General features: G+C 39.2%; 2 protein-coding genes across 7 annotated transcripts in view; one reads left to right on the top strand and one right to left on the bottom strand.

Moving 5' to 3' along the window:
- Window positions 1–19,904, bottom strand: part of LOC131684685 (nuclear protein localization protein 4 homolog) — an 87,074-nt gene that overhangs the window by 20,298 nt on the left and 46,872 nt on the right. The window lies entirely within an intron of this gene.
- Window positions 3,461–19,904, top strand: part of LOC131684684 (uncharacterized) — a 33,331-nt gene continuing 16,887 nt past the window's right edge. Inside the window, exon 1 of one of the 5 annotated variants that reach the window (XM_058967770.1) lies at window positions 3,461–5,298. Coding sequence is in view for 3 of the 5 variants with exons in the window: in XM_058967766.1 (XP_058823749.1) it covers window positions 17,828–17,899 (72 nt within the window). In the remaining 2 variants the exon portion in view is untranslated. The other 4 variants (XM_058967769.1, XM_058967766.1, XM_058967771.1 and 1 more) reach the window with 4 other exon arrangements.

Below are 19,904 nucleotides of genomic sequence, written 5' to 3' on the forward strand. Positions count from 1 at the left end.
TATTTACTTTCGAAAGGTACGCTAATTTTCGACATAGTATTTTGAGAAGATTCTATTCAATCTGTTTACAAACAGAAAAAATATTAAATCATGACAAATCCAAAATAAAATTTTATGGTTTTGTACGGCTAGGCGACACTGTGCGTCGTCTAGCAGAATTCTCACAATCTTCGCGGACTTCCCGAGTACAATGCCCCTCATATGTAACATATAATTTAATTCGAATCGCTTTTCTTCGGCCTACTGGACGTCAAAACTCAAACAATTCACTGCATGGTAGTGTTGATTTCGCTCCTGGGGCTGTTATCTCTTCTTTCTGAAAATTAATGAACAATTTTATTTAAAAAAACACAGCTCTTTTTAAAAATAAATAAATTTATTAATTCTCCATACCTAACCAATCGTTGATTTTTCAAATTGAATTGATAGATTGAAAATCGAATTGCAATGCTTGAAGGTGCCATTTTTGTTGTCAAAATCACTTGCAACTGTCCAAACAAAAGGGATTGAAACATCAGAGCTACGGTAAAAATGTGCTCCAATGAAAGTTCCAAAAATTTCGAGAACAATGCGTTTGCGAAAAATCAACACATCAAAAGAGAATATAAGCAACCCGATTTTTCAAAAGCCACCCTACCTCAAATCTTTTAAAAAAATCGTAACAAATTAACCAATATAGATAGTCTTGTTTATTCAGCAAACTTGCTTCAATTTATTTGTGTTATATTGTAGGGCATTGCGCATGTAAACTTCACACATCTAAACAGTCGATACTTTGAACACCCTAACCACAAGGACTACCATAATTCCAATCATTTGAAAAAAATCGCAAAAAAAAACTAACAAATTTGCCAGACATCATAAAGCTAAAACAAACTATTCGGGAGCTATCAGTTTTGTATTCCATATGTGCTGCAAATTTAGTGCCAAGTTTTGTAGTGATGTCGTAATAATCGAAAGAGAAAGTGGCTCGCAATGTTACTAAGGTTCTATTGGAAATTTTCTCCATACCTAGTCTTATTATATAGTAAGCGCATTCCTCTGTACTTGACTCTGTAAGTGCACAGTAGACCTCTCCACATTTTGAAAAAGTTTTGAAATATACATGGGTCAGCTCAAATTTTTGTTCTAGGTGTGAATTTAAGAACTTTTGCCAAAAATGGCTTAATTTGGACATGATTTAGAGGTGTCTCCAATCAAAAATCGTGTTTTTGCTATGTTTCCATAGGAAGATCACTTACACTCTGATTTAATAGGCCCTACATCCCCACATATCATCAAAGGTTGTTACTTACACATATCTTAACATGTTTTAACAGGTGAACATAGCTCTAATCGCAATAGAAAATTTGTTAACTGGATTTTTATATAGAAAAGTATATCAAAACCAAGGAAAATTAGTAGTATTTTTTCTTGGTTTTGGTATTCTTTTCTATATAAAAATCCAGTTAACAAATTTTTTATTGCGATTAGAGCTATGTTCACCTGTTAAAACATCTTCAGATATGTGTAAGGAACAACCTTTGATAATATGTGGGCATGTAGGGCCTATCAAATCAGAGTGTAAGTGATCTTCCCATGGAAACATAGCAAAAACAAGATTTTTGATTGGAGACACCTCTAAATCATGTCCAAATTAAGCCATTTTTGGCGAAAGTTCTTAAATTCACACCTAGAACAAAAATTTGAGCTGACCCATGTATATTTCAAAACTTTTTCAAAATGTGGAGAGGTCTAGTGCACAGGCTCTGGGTCTTACTATAAAAGTTGATTCCGTCTGACACTAGTTACACTGCTACCAGTTATGTTATACATACATAATATATTTCTATACTTATTGTAATCATTAAATACGACACATATAGTGTAAAATATAGTTAACCCTTAAATGCATGACGCTGTTTTAAAACAATGTTGCGATAAACATCTCAAAATTATCACAGTAATGTACTAACTTTAAGATAATTTTAACAAAATTTGAAAAAAATGATTTGTGCCTTTGAGGGTTAATATGACTCCCATGTTTGGAAATAAAGTCAAATGTGATGTAAATTGATACAAAAAATATCTATTGCACATTTTTAAAAGATTTATTATGGACAACAAGAATGTTGCCAAAAACGGAACCCATTTGTTGCCAAAATCGGAGTGTGCCAAAATGGGAGCATGCCAAAAGCGGAACGTGCCAAAAACGGAATCTTACTGTATTACTAAAATTAGAACTACCCTAGCTTCTGTTTAAACCAAAAGAAGGGCCTCGCAAAGAACTACAACTTTCCTGAACATGTTGTAAGGCCAAGTCATTTACTTTAATAAAAAGTTGAAATTCCTGCTAAATTTACATTCTGGACCACTGTGCATTGTAGAAGCCGATTTGCTACTGTTTCATATTCAGCGTAAATTAGCAGACGACAGATCTTGTTTTAAACTTGAAATCACAAACATGTGAGCTAAACTAAAGAATTTCGACTCCGAACTCGATTCGCGCGAATATTTGCAAAAATCGCGCCGATGGCGTATCCGTCAAAGCTGCGATTTAGTGGATTATCGTTAATTAATAGTGAAATTGTGACGACTGAACGACATTCCATCCACGGCAACACGGATGTTGTACATCATCGTTGAGTCTAGTTTTGATGACCGACAGGCTCGTTTCAGCGAACAATTTCCCGATTCGAAGTATGAGACCCAATCATATAGACAAAAAAAAATCAGCAATTATATGCAGCTGGCTGTTATCGCGTAGGAGCCACGGCGCTTATCAGCTTTTATCGTTGAACCCATCAATCACACTCCTAGTGGCCCATGGCTGTATTTCACGGAGATGTACAATATACGCCGAATGGCATCTCCAAGCAAAAAAAAAACGACACTGTTGGTGGTTGGTGTCAACATCGGAGGTTCACAAGCTCTACGCCGTCGCCGAGTTTTTCCAGCCCGCTTCGGAAAGCATTGACGTCAAAGCCAGCGAAGTGAGAGAAAATGGGTGATCGTACAAAAAAGCGTGTAAAAAACCAGGCGCTCTCCATCGCACCATGGAAAGAGAGATACACACACAGAGGGAAAGGGCAACAGAGAGAACGGAATGTGTTAGTGTATTTAGTGTTTTGTATGCCTTTGGATCGTTGAGTTTTTAAGGGGACGAAAGATCGGTGCTGCGCGAAGTGCGAGGTGGTTGTTTTTGTTTATAATTTTTATGGTGAACTACTAGCGGCGGCGGCGGCCGCTCCACAAACGGATGAACACACAGACGCGCGGCAACAGATTGCTGGTTTTGCGTCCTCCCTCTGCGCTGAAATGAAGAGCAAGGTGAAGGTGAGAGAACGAAGCGGCTCAGCTGATGACGAGAGACCTTCTCCAGCTGTCCCCGGTTCTGTACCGGGGAACCGGCGAGGTGGTTTTGAGTGGGTAGATTGGGACACCGTGGGGGTGATTCCAAGAGCGCGAAACAACACACACGCGATATGGGGTGCGAGAGTGAATCTGCTAGGACTCGGTGCAGGTGTTGGTGAGGTCTGGTACAGAAATTATTGAAGCATCGGGTGGCCGCTGTCGAGAGAATCGCCAACAGATACAGAGAATCGTGTGAGCCGTGTGGAAGTAACTGCGGAAAAATTTAAGCGAAAATCTCACTTTTTTGTTATTATTATATCATCGTTACAAATCAAACAGCGTAATAAGGCGGAGAAAACATATTGTGCGGGTGCAAGTGCTTCGACTAGTTCCAAGGCATTCAACGATGCAGCTCTGGCAAGGAAAAAGGCGGAACATCATGCAAACTTTGTCCCAGCAGCAAGAATGACGGCTTGAGTTTGCGACAATGGTGAACATTAGCGGGAGTAATGACGCGATAAATAGATGTAATCAGACACGAAAATATAGTGTATACATACAAGAGAGATAATCGGCAAGGTGTTTCACACGGAGAAACAGCAGCAGAAGCTGCCGGGAAAAAAATGTCGACTAAAATGGCCGTCGATCAAAGTTCGGCACGAGAGTAGAGTATCTTATGGAGAAGAGCTCGTGTAAACAGTGACAGCGTGAAAAAATAAGCTGTTTATCCAGGACATTCTCCACCATCATAAGGAAAGTCACAATCGAATTTTCGTTGATGCGTAGATTGCGGAAACACACAGACAAATATATACACACACACAAACACATACGTGAAAAACAACAAACAACCACAACGGGGCGAAACAGTCAAGTAATCGATAATCAATAAGCGGAGACTCCGTAGTCGAAAAAACTTACGCGAGAGCAACCAAAATACGCACTTAGAATAATCTCACACCCCAGGCGGTTCGATGGCTCTGTCATACCGAAGGGGTTCGTCGACATCTGCGCTACTGTAGTCAGAAGCGATGCTGTCGAATGTTTACAACCAACAGCGTCAATCGTGTCTCGAACCGTTCCGATACAGTCGACCCGTCAATTGTACAGCAGTTAGAAAACCAGAACGTCCCGGCAGCAGTCATTCAATTCTACTAGTAACGTAGTGTGCTGTGGTGAATACGTTGCACGAAATCGACATCACACACCGGTCCTTATCAGTACGTCTCGTCGCAAAGGGGTGACTTTTGGTGTCAGAAAGCAAATCCACAAGCACCCCTCGTAGGTCGTCCAGCGGAATTACGTGTAGTGAAAATAGCGACCGTTTCCGTCGTCTGCAGCACTGAAACGGCCGAAAAATTGTTCACCGAATGAGCAGAATCTGTTATCTCGAAGTATTGTGCAAACTCACCCGTTGATTGCTGTGTCGAAAAAAAAAGTTTCAATCTGTTACATACGCAGGCAGGTTTAATCATATCGATTGTTTTGCTTCGTAACAGGGTAGAAATATATATATATGTACACATTCGATTAAAAGATAAGCACGGGAAAATCGAAACAAGCTAAAACAGCCGGAAAGAAAGTAAAAGTTACGACGGAAAAAAGTGTGTTAATAACTGTGATATTACGTAAAGTTACAAAAAAAAAGCGAAAGACGTCGGCCCCGCATAGAAAAAAGTAGGAATATTTTTCGTGTGTCCTCGCGTCCAAACGACACGGCAAGGTGTGTGACAGCTGGAAGAAAGTGGCACCCGAAGGCGAACGAAAACGTCGTTAGCACGCAGCACAACATCCATTTTCGTCCCAAGGCCATTGAACCGTCATAACCGTTGCCCTGGTGGCGGTGGTGGTGGGTCTAGGCAAGTGCCAAGAAGTGACAGCGAAGAAGAAGAAGCGCCTTCCGTTACAGGACCTGCGAACTGCGTCGAGGACAAATCGCCACGAACGGGGCGTAGATGGTAATTGGTAGTTACTTTGTGTTGTTTCATTTCTCCATTTTTTTGGTTTGTTTGTTAGTGGTGCTACTTGAAAACGGCGACGCAAAAGCGTGTAACGAGCACCGTGCGTTTCCATCTCGTGGACGGGTGTGGGAATAGGAGAATCTCTGGAAAAGTGCTGTGATTTTGGGCGAGCATTATGTTTGCAGGTTTTCAGGTCAATCGCCAAGCGCACCGAGAAGATGCCGGTTTATGGGGGCGTTCGTTGAATGGTTGCCTGGTAGTATGGATTCTAATCCGCTGAACGTAGTATGGTACAAACAACCGAGCGACTGCATCGCAGGAAAAAAGTCCTTGTTTCAAGTTGATATTGAGCAATCAGGTCCATTAGTATTCCTTCCTTTAATAATGAGTTGCGTAGCTGAGCAGCAATTGTTGCTTGTTAGTGGACGTTTATGTTACACGGAATATCTATTTCATAACGGAAAATCATTTAGTTTGACCTTGACCTACTTTCATCCTTCTTGAGAAAACACGCGTTGTTTTTCTTTTGGGTAAACAGAAAACGCACAACTGTAATTTGACTGTTACATTGTACAACCGAAAGTCGATGTGTATTTTTATTTTTTGCATTGGTCTTATCCTGAACGACGTAATTCTCCTACTAGATAAAGCTCTCATATTAGTCAGTCGACAGAAAGAGGGTGCGGGGGGGTGTATGATTGATTAATATCATATAATAATGCAACATTTGAACAATATTTCCTAAAATTTGCATTGCAAAATATTAAAAAATAAGAGTGTGAAAAGTGACAGTAAATCTCTGAAGGCGCCTTGAAAAAAGTACTAGTCGACGTTGTTCTCCCTCAAGCACAGTGGTTTTTATCGCCAAAAAACGTGCGAAAAATTATTCACAAGAAAACGGTATGGTGTACAGCTATAATGTCTTCAAGGATGTTTTGTGATAATCTAAAATCTTCATTTTGGGGATATAGTTATAGTGATTAATCCCCCTTAAAGAAAGATATTTGCTACAATTTTTTTCCGAATATGAAAAACAAGATGAAGTCTTTAGAAATTTTTACTGAGAAACCAAAAATTTGTATTTACAGTGCACTCGAAGTTATTGACCGTTGTTTGTGAATGACCCCTTAAAACTTGCTTTCAACTTAACTTCTTAAATATCGTAGAGAAAGCTTCAGTATGTTTCAGAAATTTGTTCGTCTTATCAAGATACACAAGAAGAAGAGATCGTCGGTCTATCTCTTGCGGCTAGAAGTGATAGTGTATTTTTTGGTAAAATTATCAAAGGTTATAAAAGTAATAACTTTAGAACAGGAAAAAACAGGCAGCTTTAGTAGCAATTAGAATTGCTACATCAACACTGCAAAACAAAAAAAGTTCAGTTGTCTATCGTTGTCTCCAGTAGCGTTATAGATGATTTGAAAAAATGGTGTTTTTCGAAAAAAAGTCCAATATCTTCGAAAATTCTCGAAATAAGAAAAAATGCGTTAATAAAAATTGTGTATTTAGACGATTTAAATAACTTCGTAGAATATATGAAACCCGTAGGAAGGATAATTGAAAAGATATTTAAAAATATATTTTTGGGGGTCATCCAAATATAACGAACTATAACTTCTTAAGCATTTAATGAAGAGATTTCGTGTATTCAGCAAAGATATTCGAGAAAACAATCTTCACAACTTTTCGAAAGACGTTAGCTTATTTCTTCTACCAAAAACATAATTGGTTGAAAAATCTCACTTACAGGAGAATTAATCATTAAAATCATAGCGACAAATGATAAACATTTTTCAATATATTTCAAAAATTTCCGAAGTACTTTAAAAATACACGAAATCAGGCAATGTTGTAACGCAGAAAATTGTCCAATTTGATTATTCACATTTTTTCTACGAAACATATACCAGCAGTAATTCTAAAGATATCCAAGATAAAGACTTTGTGTCTTCAGCAAAGTTGATGGCAAAAAAAAGCTCTACAACTATGCCGAAGACATAATTTTAATATATGCTTTCACAAGAAAGAAGGTAAATATATCTCACTTTTAGTGATATTAATCATTAAAATAACAACACCATACGAAAGGGCTTATAATGTCCACAAATTGCTCCGAAGACATTGACCCAAATGTGATGATTTAGGCGTAATTAATAGATCGCACGATTTTTTTTCCAAGATAACCACTGTGCCAAGTAGCGATTGAAGTTTAATAGCACGATACAAGTGCAATCTAAGTTCTATGAGTGGCTATTAAACTACTATAAAACATGAATTGTTACTGGAGCTGGTAACGACGGAAAATTTTGTCTTTTTTCGATATTTGAATTTTCGTAGCATTGTGAGGCCAAAAATCCGATTTTCGCTTAAACAATCATTAACTTGTTAATATTAATAATAATGATTTAAAAAAGAGCTCTCGTAGTTACTAGAGGAATATGTGAAGATTTGCTTAACTGCACAAGAACTGTGTGAAATTTGAAGACAGTTGGTTCAGTAGATTTTGAGTTATACCAATTTTTTCCAAGGTGCCTCCGGAAATTCATTGTCAGTCGCACAATTTTTAATATTTTGCAAAGCAAATTTAGAAAAATATTGTTGCATTATTGTACGGGAATTGAATGAATAGACTAACACTTTCTATATTGTTTCAAAAAATGTATTAAGAGGATACATCCCTTTTTATTTATTTTTTTTATTACGTTATCTGAAACTACAACTTCTTGAGAATATTATACGAAATTTTCATCGAGATTAGAGAAATAGATCGAAAGTTACAGTACTTCGAAGAGCGTTTCGCCTACCAAGAGTAGAGATAACTTGAAATTTTGAACTCGAATTTCTCGAAATGTATTTTTTTACAAATATACCTTTTCCGAGATAACGACTGCCAAAAAACCACTCTACCGATTTCCTTCATTTTTTCAAAGGATCGTAAAAATTTTTTGCTGGTCCCAAACGATTCCTTTTTTATGTATGAATTTTTGTTTTATAGATAAGAATTTTTTTATATATTTTTTTGAACTTGAAACATTTTACTTTTTAGGAAAAACGTTTCCGAATGCAGGAAAAAAATATTATTTATTCAACTAATCGTTAAAGTACGAGGATTACTCTTACACTAATGGAATTTTATGCGTTTCAGGATTTTAGTTGTTCTATTGGTCTTCAATTGTGATCACCGCAAGCCTCTTATATAAAAAAGGGTTTTGGGGAAAATGCCATAATTCCGCCAATTATCAATATATTTTTACAATCTAATGCTTGTTTTTTCATTGAAAAATGGACTATCAAGATACTATAACTTTGGTGTAATAAAATTACTGCTTTATGCCTCTACGTAAAATCAAACTTTTATCAAATTTTCCTCGCAAAAAGGTGTGTAACCCCTTAAAACGGATTTTTTTTTCTGAAAATACCATTACCCCCCTTTAGGGGACTTTCTCCTGTAAATGGGCTAATTTATTTTTTTTCATGATTTGATATTATTTCGGCCCTGATGTGCCGCACCATTTTATGAAGGGGTTAGATATGATCAGTTAAAAAGTGCCTGAACCAGTAGTGTCGGCGCAAATACTAATTTCTTTCTCTATCTCAATATTGCACAAACCCGTGTCATCATCGTGATTGCTGCCTTGATGTTTACGATGTTCTTCTTTGCTTCTCGTCTTTACGGGTCACTAGTGCAAATTGGGTCTTCGTCCTGGGAAGTAGCTTCCTAATTGAAGGTACGGGCTGTTGATTTTGAGATGCTTGATGCAGTTTTTCTTTTCCGTTGGGTACAACATTAGTTGCTTTAAATTTTGTGTTTGATTATATCGTTTAGTTTACATTGATTTTCTTTTTTTTATGATAGGACTGCAACAACTGTCTGCCAAGTAAACACCGGTTCTCGGGAGGAAGACTAAATTTTGCGCCTGTTTGTCTCGAAGTGTGTAACGTCAAGTCCTCTATTTTGTCTAGTCCAATGTATTAAGCTCCTAACAATGCGTGTTTAATCGTCAGTGATGCAATTAAAACTTCGCATTGATTCTGCTTCTGTCGTGTTCCTGATCTCCTCTTGGCTCCCCTAGGTCTGAAGCGGATCAATCAGCATAATGTCAACGAATACTAATTTCCCTGTAACTATGCATTCTGCCAGTTAATATTCTTGTTTTAGTGTGTATTAATGTTTGATTTGCTCGATAATCAGAAATAATTTAAGATTTTAATTGTTACAACTAAGTCACAGAGAACCGATATCCAGTTTCGAACAAACACATTTAAAATAATTGTTTTGTCATTTGAACAAATATTTGCTAGACCATTAAGACCACCAAGCTGGCGTATCCCATAATTATAAGGATCGCTTGGATATCAATTCAGTAAAACTCACTCCCTAAACGGAATGACGACAGAACCACCTCTGGTGGTAACATCTCAATTACCTTTGGATGTGGCTTTTACTCAACTTTTACGCTTGAAATGGAAGTCTGTTCTCTGTGTCGAAATTGGTATTGCTTCTCAGTTTTGCACGACCCAGCGGGAACTTAGCCTTAATCCCATAGCTCTGTCATGGATGTTACGTGATATTCGTTATGGAATATTGTTTGTTTGGGGTCCATTCATAAACAATGCCTCGCAGAAAAAAGTCTAAAAATTGTTGGTTTTATAAACCTCGCTCTAATAGTGCGTTTCAATTTTTTCGTTTTTCTCTCGGTAATTCAAGACTTTTCCCAGCTGTTAATACGCGACATCATTTATCAACGGCCATTGGTAATCACCCTTATTCTCGTTTACGACGAATGCAAGATTCGTTCGAAAGTGGTTTGTATTCCCTTTTACGACAGCTAAATCAAACGGACTTTCTATTCGTTCGAATCAATAATCCAAAATTACAAAAAATGAAGGGCATCGGGTAAAGTTGGAAACTGCGGAACCGGAAGTCGGATCGAGATGAAAATTAATAGGGGTGGGACAATGTAGCACTTTTCAATTGAGACGAAGTTTGGTCCAAACCATTCAACCATCTCCAACAAAACGAAATGGCATTAATTCGGAACACGGATAATTTTGCAGGGGCTTTCGAGCTTGTCAATGTGATACCTAATTGACAACAATTGGGTGCAAAGTGGCACAGCAGTAGCGATTTTTGGCATGTCCCACTTTACCCCGACAACACATTTCGAAAAAAAATATCAGCGTCATTTTTCCAATGTATAAATGACACGAAAAAGTAGATGTGCCAACCTGGGAGAAAGAAATTGTAAAATCACTTGAAAACTTTGACAACTGTCAGAGCACAAAACATTTCTGCACGCGTCAATATACTATAAACTTTCAATTACGGTCGTAACTAACAGATGTCAGTAGCGCATGACAGCTGTACTTTGATAGTTGTAGAGTTGAATTCACGGAAAAACTTTCTATCTGAATCACTCAATACAATTGGTCGGTGTTAATTCAGACCGGATTAAATCGGAAATCATAAAAAAAATGAGATAATGATAAGGATTTCCTCAGCTACATTCGACTTTTTTTTAAACAAGAATTATGGCAAAAATTAATTTTCAATTATAATGTGAAGGATGCTACGATTCAAACTTTAAACTCGTTTTTCTCGAAATCAAAATTTTGTCACTTAGTCCGGTCTGACTTAACACCGACCAATTATAGATGAGACGGCAAATGTCTCCCACTAAAACACTGCTAAAAGTCAATTGCAGCGGTCCGGGATTCTGATTGTGATCTTGAAATCTACAGATGCAAGCACGTGGAGATTTCATAATCGCGTGGAAACGAGCGTTTATATGTTCGCGCTTGAGATCACATAAATAAATTTCTAAAACGCTCATTTAATCACTGGGGCGTTTTAATGTCTTAAAAATCCCCGGCGTAGGTGTGCGTAGATGATCGCGAAGGAATCGAGCATTTGTATGTTATCGTGTTTGATATCGTGGGCGTTTGTATGTCGCGTGTGCTAGCTTATACGAAACCTCGCGTGTATAAATGCGATTGTATAACCTTGTGCCCATTTGAATATTCAAGTAGGTTCTTGAATGTCTGCGCGGACCTCGAGCCTGATGTTTAATTTAGAATGTAAGGTTCATGTGCTAGAAGAGAGTAAGTTTCCCATATCACTAGAGTTCCCGGCATATGTTGCCCTGAGACTGAGAGTTGTTTAGTGTACGTTAGCTTATTTTATTTAAAAAATGGTCTAACTATAGGTATGGACCCAGGCTGCTAGGACTGAGGTAGAGAGCTTCAGAAAGTCAACAGCGACATTTTATGTTTGTGAGATCGCGGGTGTAGGTTTGCATGAATGATCGCAATTGAATGTTCGCGATTGTGATCGCGGTTGTATTATCGCGCAGAGCTCGAGCGGTTACATATTAACGAGTTTGATCGCGAGGGCGTGCGTGTTACTTGAATGCAACTTCGCCTGTATATATTCGTTTGTATAACCGTGTAACCGCTTGCATATTCGTGTGGGCTTTTGCATATTCGCCAATGGTTCAGATCCGGAAGGGAGTGAGTTTCCCCATATCACTAGAGTACCCGACCTGACTCCTTATGCATATTTGAGACTGCCAGTGCCAACGCATATAATTTTAATTTTGTAGACGTAGATGGTTGGCATGGATTTAGGCTACTAGGACCAAAGATTGAGGCTTCCGTACGTGGTCGATTCAAAATAGTGCGGGAACGGTCGTTAGTATAATCGCACCTGAGACCGCGTATATACATTCGTAAAGGATGTCCCCTATCAGATTGCACCACGGAAAAAACGCTGTAGAAAATTACCTAGTGGTCCGATTCTTTTCCAACAATTTCTTTTCAAACCAGCTTTTGGCATATGTATTTCATTCAATTTCATTACGGTAACCGAACGCTCGCACTTTACGCTTAACTCCAGCCATTAGAGACCACTCATAAATTACGTAACGCAAAAATTGCCTGAAATTAACTCCCCCCTCTTCGTGTAACAAATTGTCACAAATTATGGGAGGTATGACGTAACAAATCCTTCCGAAAAAACTTTTTCTTCGGTGAAAACATGTTAAGATGCGTTGGGAGAGTTCATGTCCTTGGGTACAAAAGTAACCCCGTTGGCTTCGTACCACTCCAGGGCAACATTTGAATAGTGGCACGAAGCTAGATCTGGCCAGAAGATCGTAGGGCACTCGTGCTGCTTTAACAGTGGAAGCAGATGCTTCTGTAGTCAGTCCTTGAGGTAGATCGCCTCGTTTACAGTCCCGGTAGTCACGAACGGCACACTCCGTTTTCCACATGAGCAGATCGCTTGCCAAATCATGTATTTATTGGCAAACTTTGAAAGTTTCTGATTCCCTACTTCCTCCATAACATCAAACTTGTACTGGGTGGAGAAAAACAGTTGCTCCGAAAGCTGCCGGAAGTCCGCCTTGACGTAAGTCTAGGTCATCCATGATGAGACAATGAGGCTTCGTCAGCATTTGGGTGAACAGTTTCCGAGCCTGCGACTTTCCTAACATATTTTGCCGTTCGTCACGATTTGGAGTCTTCTGCACTTTGTACGTATGCAGTCTCTCCCGGCCCTTGGCTTTCTGAACGAAAGACTTGAACAGGTTAAACTCTTTTTGGCCACATCCCCGACCGAAGCATTGGATCTTGACCACTAATAGAACATCAATTCTAATAACATGTCTCCATCCGTTCGATGCTAAGAGTTTGGTAGTAACGTTTAGTCACACGACTCGCCGTTGACTGCACGATTCTGATGTCTCGATGAAATATGTGAGGAATTTCGTGGTGCTTGCGCAAAATCAGTTCGCGACGTTGCTTTTCAGGTGACTCCTTATGCATATTTGAGACTGCCAGTGCCAATGCATATAATTTTAATTTTGTAGACGTAGATGGTTGGAATGGATCTAGGCTACTAGGACCAAAGATTGAGGCTTTCGTACGTGGTCGATTCAAAATAGTGCGGGAACGGTCGTTGGTATAATCGCACCTGAGACCGCGTATATATATTCGTAAAGGATGTCTCCTATCAAATTGCACCACGGAAAAAACGCTGTAGAAAATTACCTAGTGGTCCGGTTCTTTTCCAACAATTTCTTTTCAAACCAGCTTTTGGCATATGTATTTCATTCAATTTCATTACGGTAACCGAACGCTCGCAATTTACGCTTAACTCCAGCCATTAGAGACCATTCATAAATTACGCAAAAATTGCCTAAAATTCATTCCCCCCTCTCTTCATGTAACAAATTGTCACAAATTATGGGAGGTATGACGTAACAAATCCTTCCAAAAAAAACTTTTTCTTTGGTGAAAACATGTTACGGTGCGTTGGGAGAGTTCATGTGCTTGGGTACGAAAGTAACCCCGTTGGCTTCGTACCACTCCAGGGCAACATTTGAATAGTGGCACGAAGCTAGATCTGGGCCTTCGTGCTGCTTCAACAGAGGAAGCAGATGCTTCTGTAGACACTCCTTGAAGTAGATCTCCCCGTTTGCAGTCCCGGTAGTCACGAACGGCACACTCCGTTTTCCACATGAGCAGATCGCTTGCCAAATCATGTATTTATTGGCAAACTTTGAAAGTTTCTGATTCCTTACTTCCTCCGGAACATCAAACTTGTACTGGGTGGTGAAAACCAGTAGCTCCGAAAGCTGCCGGAAGTCCGTCTTGACGTAAGTCTAGGTCATCCATGATGAGACAATGAGGCTTCGTCAGCATTTGGGTGAACAGTTTCCGGGCCTGCGACTTTCCTAACATATTTTGCCGTTCGCCACGATTTGGAGCCTTCTGCACTTTGTACATATGCAGTCTCTCCCGGCCCTTGGCTTTCTGAACGAAAGACTTGAACAGGTTAAACTCTTTTTGGCCACATCCCTGACCGAAGCATTGGGATTCTGCTTAAACGCTTTTACTACACGCTTATGATCCTGACCACTAATAGAATATCCATTCTAACCACATTTCTCCACCCGTTCGATGCTCAGAGTTTGGCAGTAACGTTTAATCACACGACTCACCGTTGACTGCACGATTCCGATGTCCCGATGAGAGAGTTGAGGATTTTCCAGGTGCTTGTGCAAAATTAATTCGCGATTTTGTTTTTCAGGTGACGACATTTATTCTAATTTTCGAAAAACTGATAGCGATAAAAATACAGTGTAAACAATACACTACCAAAATTTCAAGAGAAAAAATCCAGTGGGTTATTTTCTACAGAGTTTTTTCCGTGATTAAATTTGATTTGGGACACCCTTTATTTATGGTTAGCTTTAATTTTTAATGTTGGACACATCTCAAAAGTTTTATATTCTCGAGAAAAAGCACCTTAGCTAAATTTAAAGGTGTCACGCAAAACAATAAAATTTCAAATAAAAATTCTCCTTGAGCAACACTAATGGGGGACCTTTAGAAATTTAAAAAATCAAATTCGTATGTCTTAGAATGTTTGGTGTAATATAGAAAAAAAATCCAAGAATTGGTTTTCTAGAATTTGAGTTGATTTTGAATTGAGGTGGGACTTGTGTTTGTAAATGCACATGTTATCGAAAGGGCCGGGTAATTGCTCACAATAGTTTTTAAACTGAATCATGACTTTCATTTGGTCGGTGTTAAGTCAGACCGAAATAAGTCGCCAAGCATCAAAAAATGAGACAATGATAACACTGGATTAATAATTTCTATAGCTACATTCGACTATTGCCAGATTAGTAATAAGTAACAAGAAGCAAGAATTATGGCAAAAATTAATATCCAATTATAACGAAGAGGATGCTGCGATTCAAACTTTAAACTCATTTTTCTCGAAATCAATACATTGTCACCTTAGTCCGGTCTGACTTAACACCGACCATTTTGTGTATGACATTTCATCGGGGTGGCGCATTCATTTTTTATTAGGGTGATATGATCGGTCGAAAATAAAACAAGAGCCGTTCTATTTTGTTCGAATAATTTGAAACCACGGAATACATTCGGTATGCAATACTTCGTTAGGGTGGTTCATTATTTTAGTATAAGGGTGGCCCTTTAACTATTTTTGGATGCTAATCTCAGGAAGGAAATTTCTTTTAACAATTTTACACTAGATAGAGTGTAACCTGGATCTCAATTCTTAATAACATTCTAAAATATTTGGCATCAAAAAAGCGAACTCGATTTTTCAAATTTCAAATTGTCCTCCCGCAGGTGAACATTTTTGAACTTTGACGTGACCCCTTAATCATGTCCGATTGAGCTCAAATTTTGCATAGTTTTTTTCGGGATGTAGCTTTAGAAGGGGTGTCTAGTTATCCCTCACCCTGCGTAAGGTAGTCATCTGGACTCAGACCCGTGCGCAAGGAGAGAGTTTTGTGGGTTCAAGCCCCTCACATGAGAGTTTTGCATTACTTTTGAGAATTTATTAACTTCCTGATCAAGAACAAACATTTTATAATGTGAGTTGTTTTGCAACAAAATGGTCATTCTAGAAACACGTTTTTGAGGAAACTCATCTTGACAATTTTTGGTATTAACAGCACGTGTAAGCAGATCAGTTGCACAACAAATGTTGGTCAGCGAGCTAGCAACAGTAGCTAAGGAGGAAAAATATCGAACGAACAACACGAACTCGGAAAAATTGGGATATCATCGTTTAGAGAAATTACATCGCCAGAGTTGCTGAGAACTAAATGGCTCACGAAATCGGTATCGGGAGAAATTCCGTCGCTGGGAAACTCTCAGTACCATCTAGTAGATAATTAGGAAGAAGTATAGCCAAGAAAAATTATGAACTCTGCGAAGATGGTTGTAAACAAATGTAAGTCGTTATGTTCAGCATCTCTGAATCGGTTCACGTTTCGGCAAGTGATGATATTCGTAGCTGACCTGCTCAGGTCAGCTATACCACGAAGGTTGAATAGCAAGTAAGAAACAGCATAAATGAAAAAACGACGAACGATTAACAGAAAATAAAAAGAGCAAGAGCATAATCCTTTTTGAAGTAAAACCTAACGGTTGTCCCAGAAGGATGAGGATTGGGGGGAACTAGAGGTTTAGGTTTAGTGGATAGGCTTACTACAAATCACCACAGTAAGAATCCGCCACTACCATGAGCCAACAGGCGTTGGTGTCCAAGCCATTCTTCTCTCAGAGCTCTTTGTTCAATTCCTAGACCTCCTACCAAACCGATCTTCCCTCAGAAAACCTTGTTCAGGTTAATAAAGACTCAAGAAATTACCTTCAGGCATGCTCATGAAGAGTTGAAGGCCCATAGACATATTCTATTCGACTGTGTAGCAGTATTAAAAGTGAAGGTAAAGGATTTTTGCACGTCGAAGAGACCAAAAAATCTCTTCACGCTAGCTAATAAGGTTCTTTAGGAGGAACGGATAGATCATCAACGTCTCAATCACCAAACAGCAACAGTCACTTTACTAAGGTAGTCGGAAACACCTGAGCAGGCGAAGAAGACCTTCAGAGACGTACTTGCTAGACAAGTTTTGTTTGAAACCTTAATAATACATTTCGGAAACTCTTACAATGATCTTATTATTACTATTTTATTATTTTGTTCGCTAGAAACGGCTCGCCGATAACGACATCAGCATCAATTCAAAGCAATCTTTTTTTCTTGACAGAAGAGAACATACAATTGCAAATAATCCAACAGACACCTGCATGTTAGCTGAGAGATCCATTGATAGGTAAATAATTGCACGAATTTTAATTTGCTTCTCCTGTGGAGGCACCCCTTCAGTACCGGATGTCGTGCACGTTAAAACCTTTCAAATAACACTCACTCGCCGCCGTAGCTTTGCTTCCAGCACACGTGTAGTTGCTGTTGGTGAGCGTGAAACCGACCGAGAATATCATGCTAGTTAATCTCACGCTGCATTCTCACTTCTCAGCGTTCACTTCCAGCGTGCGGCCGTTCCGTGAGAAGTCGGAGACTTTTACTCTCATCGGCTTGATGTAGTGCGATTCAGCACACAAGGTCACGGCCATTTGGTGCCCTGTCGGGCAGATTCAGCGCATTTTCGTACAAGTTAGTAACCAACTACTGCGACACACAGGGTCATCATGAATACGGCTCAATTTCGGGAGTTCGGTAGAGCGTTATTGCGTCATCGTGCTGTGAGAAGTTGCCTACCAGAGGATAGACGCAATTCCATAGTCTCCAAATGAATTGAGATTGAACTAGATGACGGAGTTTGAGTGCACAGTACGATAATGTGATGTGTTATTTGTCCAAGTGATATTTTTAACAGTGAGTCGCTTTCCGAATACGTATTGGCATCGCGCCTCGTTCTGGTGTGAAATTGAAAGCTAGGATACAAAACAAAAGAACTGTTGCATAAACGCGATTTTATCAGTCCTCCCCCACCCAGGCATCTGACTGCTAGTCAACTTTCTCTCTCGATGAGCCTGACGAGAAAATAAAAACATCGTTTGCACACATACTAACTGGAACGGGTGGTGATGCGATGGTTCATCCTATATGGTCGACAGAGTGTGGAAGTGGGTGGCGTCGTACGCATTAACCCGGACGGGTGGAAGGGAATTTTCCTCGAATGCAAAAGCGGAAGATCAACAGATTATGTGCGTCAATAGCAGCAGCACTCCCTCGGGCGGAGAGTTCCTCGGTTAGTGGTACATATTACTGTTTTGTATTTTTCGCAGCCAGTGGAACAGTTCGAGCAGTTCTACCGCAAAAGTGAGCATAGCATTTTGCCTTCCGAAACAAGATGAAAATCAATAGAGTTGTGTCGTGTATTGTGGTCAAATAGTGGGAAAATGTGCGAGTTAGTCAGCTTCCCTGTCGGGTTTTAGGTTTTGGTGGCAATGGAATCGTATAGGACCCTCGCCATTGATGTCGAACAAAACAGATTTGTTTATTTTTTTTTGGTCCAAAATGGCAAAACAAGTATGTACTAACAGTAAACCGCATAGAGACGAACTGTGGTGGATAGGAAGAAGCGGAGAACGCACCAGTTCATGAAAATGAGATTTCAGTTTCGATTTCGACGTTCGCTTTGACCTTCACCCGGAGCGCTCTTTCCGAACACAGCAGTAGAGTGCGAAGAAAGTTTTTTTTCTCCCTGGAGTGCCTTGCTAGATAAATCGTACCAACAACTTGTTTTCGATGTGGCTTTTTCCAGCCTTCGCTTCGGCTGCGTTACTCCCCCGAGCGCTGACCCAGTCTGAATAATTGATAATGTATAATGAAAAATTGATTTAATTTGTGCCCTATATTACGAACATTTGCTTGGAATGTGATGTGCAAGAAGAGTGGGGGCGTGTTTACTTGTTGAATTTATCATGGACAGCTGTCATTTAATCATGTTTTTTCATCTTTCTTTGTAACACTATCGGAGTATGCTTTACTAAATAGTAACCGGCAGATAACTGAGATTGATGAAAAAGGAGAAACTAACGTGTAATCACATCTTTGCAAACAGAACACATTATTGAACTTTCAATTTCGGGGTATCTTTGTGGAATGCTCAATATGCAAGGGATCCAACAACAATCATTTTACTGTACATACCATACAGGATAAAAGTCAATATAAGTTAGTTTCGGCAGGCCACAATTGCCCTTTTATCTTTCGTTCGATTTGTGATGATATGATCTTCGGGTATACCGGATGGGAAACGGCCAATGCGAGGCGGTACTGTTTTAACAATTCGTAAATGAGCGGAAGTCCAAACTAAAATGTGCGAACAGTCCACGAGCAGAATTGATGATGTTGTAGATGATGATTAATCAGGTTGCTCTCCTTTTGATGGTGTTTACGGTTGTAAATATCAAACTGAAAACTACTTCCTTTATCAATCAGAGCGAATTTAAAACTCTTTCAGATTTTGAAGTTGAGAACAAAACAAGTACTCAATTTAATGGTTTGTCAAAATATAAAAACTAAAAGAAATGTACAATTCAAGCACAGTGCAATGAACACATAATTTTATATCCAGAATAAAATTTCCCAGCGGGTCTGAAATTTGTATTTTGAAATGAATACATTACGTAATACACAATAACCTTATTTAATAAAAACCGGTGAAAAATTTGATTTCAAATGGTTTTGAATTTGAAACTACTTTAAAATTGAAACTTTTAGGCGGGGTCTGGACCCTGCGGACTACCCTCTTGGATCAGCCGCTGGTTTCAAGTGTTTCAGCGTCGACACATAGCATCTCAAGTTCGTGGCTGTCGATTCATTGCATGTATGTGTAAGTCGTAAAGATTATGTAATAGACATTTACACAGTCTTCCCGTAAACATCGACAAGTTTGCACCCGTGTACAAAATTTCGTGCACGCGTTTAACCTCAAACATGCTTTGCCTTTGTGTACAGGTTTGCATCGAAGACCGAACCCAAGCGAACGATATGCAAACTTAGGGTTGAACACCGTGTACGTACACCGTGTGCGTACACAAGAAAGGCATGCACAAACCAGAATGCGTCAACGCTAGTGATGATGAGTGAGAGAAAGAGAAAACTAGTGTCAAGATCCTGTCAAGATGTGCAGACGAACACGTGCACGTGTTTTGGTACGCATTAGCGCGTTCGAGAGTGCACACGAAATGTGGGTATAAGATGAGCACAGAACTAGAGCGTTCATTTGGGAAGACTGCATTTACACC

The sequence above is a fragment of the Topomyia yanbarensis genome, chromosome 2 (assembly GCF_030247195.1).
Source record: "Topomyia yanbarensis strain Yona2022 chromosome 2, ASM3024719v1, whole genome shotgun sequence".
NCBI classification, from domain to species: Eukaryota; Metazoa; Arthropoda; class Insecta; order Diptera; family Culicidae; genus Topomyia; species Topomyia yanbarensis.